Here is a 6,000-nt window from a genome sequence, read left to right as displayed (position 1 = left end):
TCACGTGGAATGGCATATGCTCAGGTGGATCAGAGAGACTTTGAAATGGAAAATCAGAGGATACCACAGGCCATACTGGAGAAGAGCTGGCAAAGCTTAGAACCAGGCTGGCAGAGTGGTGAGGGTTAGGACTAAGGTAAGCTTGTATGGGGTGCTGTGGTCGTAGTCCCAGAGAAATCTGTAAGCCAAGAATAATGAATACTGGCAGAGCTCCATGTGAGTAACAAACAGCTTATCCTGTGTAGGCTAATGACAAAATGTTACACATTGGCATATTTTATCTTTTTTTCTGTCTTTTTTTTTTTTTTTTTTTTTTTTTTTAGAAAAAGAAAGATTAAAGCAACCGCTATACCTAACCACTCTGCTTTGCTCTGATAAGATGCCAGAATTACGACTTCTACTGTGTAACAAGGTTCTTTGCGTGGGTGTAGCAGCCCCTCCCCATACCTAGTGGATACACTCTAGGGAATTTTTGCAAGTGCGAGTATTGCCTCTTGTAAGGTCACTGAGTAAAGAAAGTTAATACATTGTGTGAAAAAAAGTTGTTTTGTGTGTTTCTATAAAAGCACCACAAACCAGTCCTACCTAAAGGTTATTATCATTATTACATGCACAGCAATTGACCTCCTATGCATACTACTCTGCAGTATGTTGGGCCTCTGCCCTGCCCTCTATCAAACTCAAGCCAGTAATTTGAAAATTAAGGACTTGATGTAAATGCAAGGCAATCTAGTTCACAAGATATCTCCACTGCTCAGTCCCTCTGTGAAGTGAAGGGCTTGGAATTACTTGCTGCCTCCAATGCTCAGGGTCTACAGCTAGCTGCCATTGCAGTGCCACGGTACTGCTCCCTCGTTAGACATGCCTGTAGAGACCGGGCCTTACTGATAGATGTGTCTCCATTTTCCCCTCTTCTCCTGCTTCTGCTCTCCATGGAGCTGCACTAACTCGCCTGTTGTATGATGCTGGTTGCTTTCTACCCAAACTTCCCATTACTGAGGGCCTGGTGCTTGGACAAACTGGGACCCACATGCAGTCTCTAGGGCCTTGTCATGTCAAGAGGTACCAAACTTGGACTTTGGATATTTTCCCAGGTGCAAGGCATGTATTACCAAACACCCTGAACACATCACCTGCATGAGATCTGAAGGATTTGCTGGGCAATACAAAGCAATGGGCTTAGGGGCTACTCGTGCAGCGGGGAAGGCAGAGGAAGCTCTCCAGGGAGAGGCAGCCTCGGTGGCTGTGGGTCAGCCATGGCCCGAGCCTCGGCACGGAGGTGACGCCAGGGTGTGCACTCCCTGAGACGCGAGCTTGCTCCTATAGGAGCCTTGGCCGCAGAGCGCAGACCAAACGAACACGGTTTGTGGACCATGCGGTGATGTCCTATGCCCAAGTCACTTGATAACCCGGCCCGCCTGCGCGGCTCAGCTGTCACTGCCCCCGCCCGGGGCTGCGGCCGGGTATGCCCTGACTCACTCTGAGGCGGCCGGAGCAGCCCCGCGGGGAGGGCCGGCCGTACCCCTCGGCCCCGCCGGAGCTGCCCGGCAGCCGCGCACACCTCCGGCCGCCGGGGCCTCCAGGTGCCACCGAGGGCTCCAGGTGCCGGGGGCACCGGGCCGCCGCCCGCCCCGCGCCCTCCGCCGCGCCGCCCGCGGCCAACCTGCGCCGCCCGGTGGCGGGGGCCGGGCGGGAGGCGGCGCGGCCCCGCCATTGGCAGCGGCCCGCGGCGGCCGCACGGCGATAGGCGCACGGCGCGGTCAGTGCCGGCCGGCCCCGCCCCGCCGCGGCTTTATAACGGGCATCCCCATGGCCGAGGCGGGGAACCTGCCGCGGCGGGACCGGCGCTGCCGCACCGCCCGGGAGAGCCGCCTCCGGTGGCCGCAGAGCCGCGCCGCCCCGAGGGACGATGATGCCGCGGGCCTGGCGCAGCGCGGGGGCTCGCCCGTTCCTGCTGGCGCTGCTGCTGGTGCATCTGCCGCCGGGTCGCGGCCACCGAGCCACGGGGCCCCGGGTAAGTGAGCTGCCGCCCCGGCGCGGCAGGTTGCGGCGCCCTGCCCCGGCCCGCCGCCCCCGCGCCCTGTCAGCGCCGCAGGTGGAGCCCCGGCCCCGCTGCCCCCGGCGCAGACCCTCGCAAGGGCCTCCCCCGCTCGCTTATTAAAAGCCGGGTATCGGCTGCGTGCGAGAAGTTCGTGCACCGGTATTAACTTGTTGGTATTTATTGCAGAAAAACACGGGAGGGGGGAGGTTGGCTGTGTTTTTATATTGCTCGACTTGCATTTAATGTAGCCCCTGTTCCCAGCACATAGCTTTAGGAGTTTTCTTTTTTTATGTTCCCGAGCAGGGATTAAATGAATCCTTACAATAAAGCTAGATGCCTTCAGCCCAGGCTTCTCCCTGTAGGAGTCTAGCTCTGTGTTTTTTAATCTGACAATGTTTGACTCTTACTGAGGCTGTTCATTTCACTTACCAAACTATTACATCGCTCTGGGGGAGAACCCAACATTTTTCTAAATATGGTTCTCTCAGTGAGTGAGTGTTACCACTGCAGCACCACTGTGAAGTAGCGTGAGAGTTTTCAATGGTAAAGCTGCAAAACAGTAGCTGTTCTTCAGGCAATGCTGCAATGAAAGCACAGCTCTGGATAGGTGGAAAAAACCTCTCTCTGCAGGCATGTTGGATGCATTGGCCACGTGCATTCTTGAACCAGCCATCTAAAATGCTAGAAGTGTAGTATCTAATTAACTTAGACCATAGTTAGGCAAGACCAGGAGTCTTGAAATCCCTACTTGGCCAAAGTATAACAAGAAGGGACTTCAGTGAAACTTCTTTTTTTTTTTTTTTTTTTCTAATGGAAGTGTTGTTTGACCATGATGGCTATTAAATGCTTCTCAGAGCTATGGAAAGCATGCTACTGGCTGCACTGATGCTGTTGTGTTCAGCTGTGCTGTGTAGCCTCTTTTATGGCCAGATGTGTAACAGCAACTGTTAGTTCTGACCTCGCTAGTTCTAAGTCAGAACTGGTGTGTGCCATAAATTACTGAGACCTGCTTTAAAAGATCAGGACACACGGGGGGGGTTTTGCATATATCTTTATTACCTGATATCAAGCATAAACCTCAAAATCAGAGTGATTCCAAATAGAGAGGAACTTTAAAAGTGATAAGTAAGAGTCTGGGTGGATGACTAGGGTCTTCATCAGCACCAGCATCTAGCTGCTTTAATGAAGCCCAATTGAAACAACAAAATAAAAAAACCCTGATGGCAGTGCATGATTGTACAATGAGCCTGTATACCAAACAGTTTTCATATATACCATTTTTTATACTGTACTTTACAAGGCAGTTTAATTGCTCCCTATGCTGTGTTGTCTTGGGGTGGGAGCTACTTCAGGAGAGTGGAAAACCAAATACAAAGGACTAGTGATATACTTTTTGCTTGAAGTAAGTAAAACGACTTTGCTATTTCTTCCTTCATGACTGGGGAGAATATCAGCTGTGAACACTAATACATGTAGTTCTTTTGGAAGATGTGCCCTAAAGTTTTAACTTATGAGCTCTTAAATGGAAGGCTATATATTTCCAGGATGTTTTACTCATGAAATCTGTCTTTTTGTTCCTCAAAGGGTCATGATAAAAGTGCATGTGAAGGTGAGGAGTTTGGTTTGCTTGGTTGCAACCAGGTGGGTTGCTATAAGGTTTTGAGCTTCATCTCTTGCAGCGATTAGACATTGCCAGTAAAGTTGCCATTAGTATAAATCTGGCATACTTTGGGTTCCAATAAAAACAAAAATACTTTATTATTAATTTCTTAAATAATGAGTACCGGGTTACACCAGTATGTATTTTTCTTGCAGTCTTGTGATCAAGAGTGTGTTCCTGTCAGAAAGTCTTCCTGGCCAGGTGTCAGCGTTGCAGTTCTGGGGATCTGATCTTGTAGGTGTTCAGTTGCTAAGTGTGAAACCTGCTCTTTTGTCTCTTTTCTCTACAGTAAGCACTAGAACAACAATATTTGCAAGCTGAAATTCTTTTAAAAGTGAACAACAGTTTTTAGTTCTACTCAGTGTATTCAAATGACCAGCAATAATGCTTGAATCAAGTTCTAGATCTTCCTCTGTGCATTTCTCTTGCTACTGTAGTGTTCTAAAATAGGCAGCCAATACTGTTATCAAATACCTAAGCAGAAGAGAAGAGAAGAGAATGGCTTGCTGCTGTTTGCAGAAAATGTTGAAAAGCTAGAGGTATTGAAGAGAAATAGGTGTATCTACATCCCTTGTGCCAATAAGGGATGAAACTTTCAGATCAAGTGAGTTCAGGATAATTACTTGAATACCAAGGTAAATTAAAAGTGCAGCTAGTACCTACAGGTCTGTTGAGGAACTTCTGGCTCTCAAAAGATGTATGAAGCTTGCTGTTTCTTGTTACAGTGAAACAATGAGCAGTGATATGAATTCCTTAGGCTTGGTGTCAGTGACTTGTAGGAAACATCTGGCTCTTGCATATATGCTATTGCCCAATGACAGTTAATAACAACTGTCCCAAGTGAAGCCCCATAGGAAGTCTAATATCTTGTCCTAGAAATAGCTTGCAAGCCCAAGGCTGCCATGTGACTTTTCCTCACTTGATGGACTCTAGTAAAGCTTCTGCAGTGTTACACAATCACCTGGTCATTTCTACTTAGTAGCTCAAATGAGCATTGTGGGAGTATACTTGAGAAATGTCTGTTTGAAGGATGCTACCTTCTGGAAAAAGATATTCAGGCTTTATTTTCTATTCAGGTTATCTTCCTGTGTGCCTCTCTCTCTCTGCTGGCATGAGATCTGGGGGTGTGACAAGCCAGGTCTTGCTATTCCCCCCTCCTTGAACCCAAAACAATAGATGGGGAGCTTTACCAGGCTGTCTCTTGCATCTCCTACTGTGTGGGGCATTTAAGCCATATTCTTTCATAGCAGATTAAATTGTGCCACTAAGCTTCATTTTTCTCCATCTGGAAAGGAAAGTTGTGTGACCTTTGTTTTTTCTAGTTCAGGGAGAGATCTGTGTTGGCCCTCTACTTAGGAGTATAACTCCTAACCATTATGAACTTAATAGCAGAGAACTGTTGGTGACAATAATGACAAATACTAGCACAGAGAGATGGTGGATGCTTGCAGAAGGCACACAATGTGACTGCAGCAGTCAAAAGCTGTCTAGCTTGGATTTCTGGAAGATGGGGGATCTGCACCCCTCCAGTGGCTTCAGAGGACCAAAGGATGGTGAGGGGAGAGCAGGGTAGTCACTATAACGTTCTTCCTGGTTTAATGCATGAAAACATATGGTATCCTTCCTTGAAAGGCATTCTGGTTGGAGATGGTGGAGAACCTTACAGTTCAGTGCTGTTGCAAGGGAAGGTAGTAGATAGTAAAATTATGAAGCTACCAACAGATTCCAGTGCCTAAACTGGAATGCCACAGAGCATTGGGAATTTCCTGCTGCAATTGGCTACTAGCTAGAACACCAAATAAGAATCTTGCTGAAAAGGCTCCTGCAGCTTTGTTTTCCCTTCTGGGAGGAGGAAGCAGTGTTGCAGCTTATGCAGGAGTGGGGTGTGTGTTCTCCTCTGTGTTCACTGCAGCCCCACAGGAAGGGTTCCACAAAGCAGGTGTCTCTATGAATACCAAAATTAGGGAGTCTCTGTTCTTTATGGGGGGAAAAATTACAAAAGCATGTGTAAAAAGAATATAAGGCAGATGGCTTCCTACACAGGAGGTCTAGAACAGAAGAATGAACATTAGGATAGTTTTCAATGACTGAATTTTGTTTCTTGTTTGAGCTTAATCACCACTGTGCATTGCAAAGGTCTACACTAGTAACTAGCGACTGAAGCACTTCAATGTTTTTGGATTTCTTTACCATTGGAGAGATTCATTTGATGAAGAAACAAGTATCCAAAAGCGAGTCTTCAGAAAAGAGATAGGACAGGTTTGTTACTCTAAGGCAAACAGATACTCTGTTTTGGTTG

General features: G+C 47.6%; 1 protein-coding gene across 3 annotated transcripts in view; it reads left to right on the top strand.

Moving 5' to 3' along the window:
* The first annotated feature begins 1,881 nt into the window (after positions 1–1,881).
* The window catches only part of SMOC1 (SPARC related modular calcium binding 1), a 131,395-nt gene continuing 127,276 nt past the window's right edge, over positions 1,882–6,000 (top strand). For all 3 annotated transcript variants that reach the window (XM_063398710.1, XM_063398709.1, XM_063398707.1), the window contains exon 1: positions 1,882–2,014. In XM_063398710.1, the coding sequence (XP_063254780.1) occupies positions 1,910–2,014 (105 nt within the window). In that variant the 5' untranslated portion in view covers positions 1,882–1,909. The remainder of the gene's footprint in view (positions 2,015–6,000) is intronic.

Source organism: Prinia subflava, chromosome 5 (assembly GCF_021018805.1).
Source record: "Prinia subflava isolate CZ2003 ecotype Zambia chromosome 5, Cam_Psub_1.2, whole genome shotgun sequence".
Lineage (NCBI taxonomy): Eukaryota > Metazoa > Chordata > Aves > Passeriformes > Cisticolidae > Prinia > Prinia subflava.
This window is presented reverse-complemented; position numbering and strand designations above follow the sequence as displayed.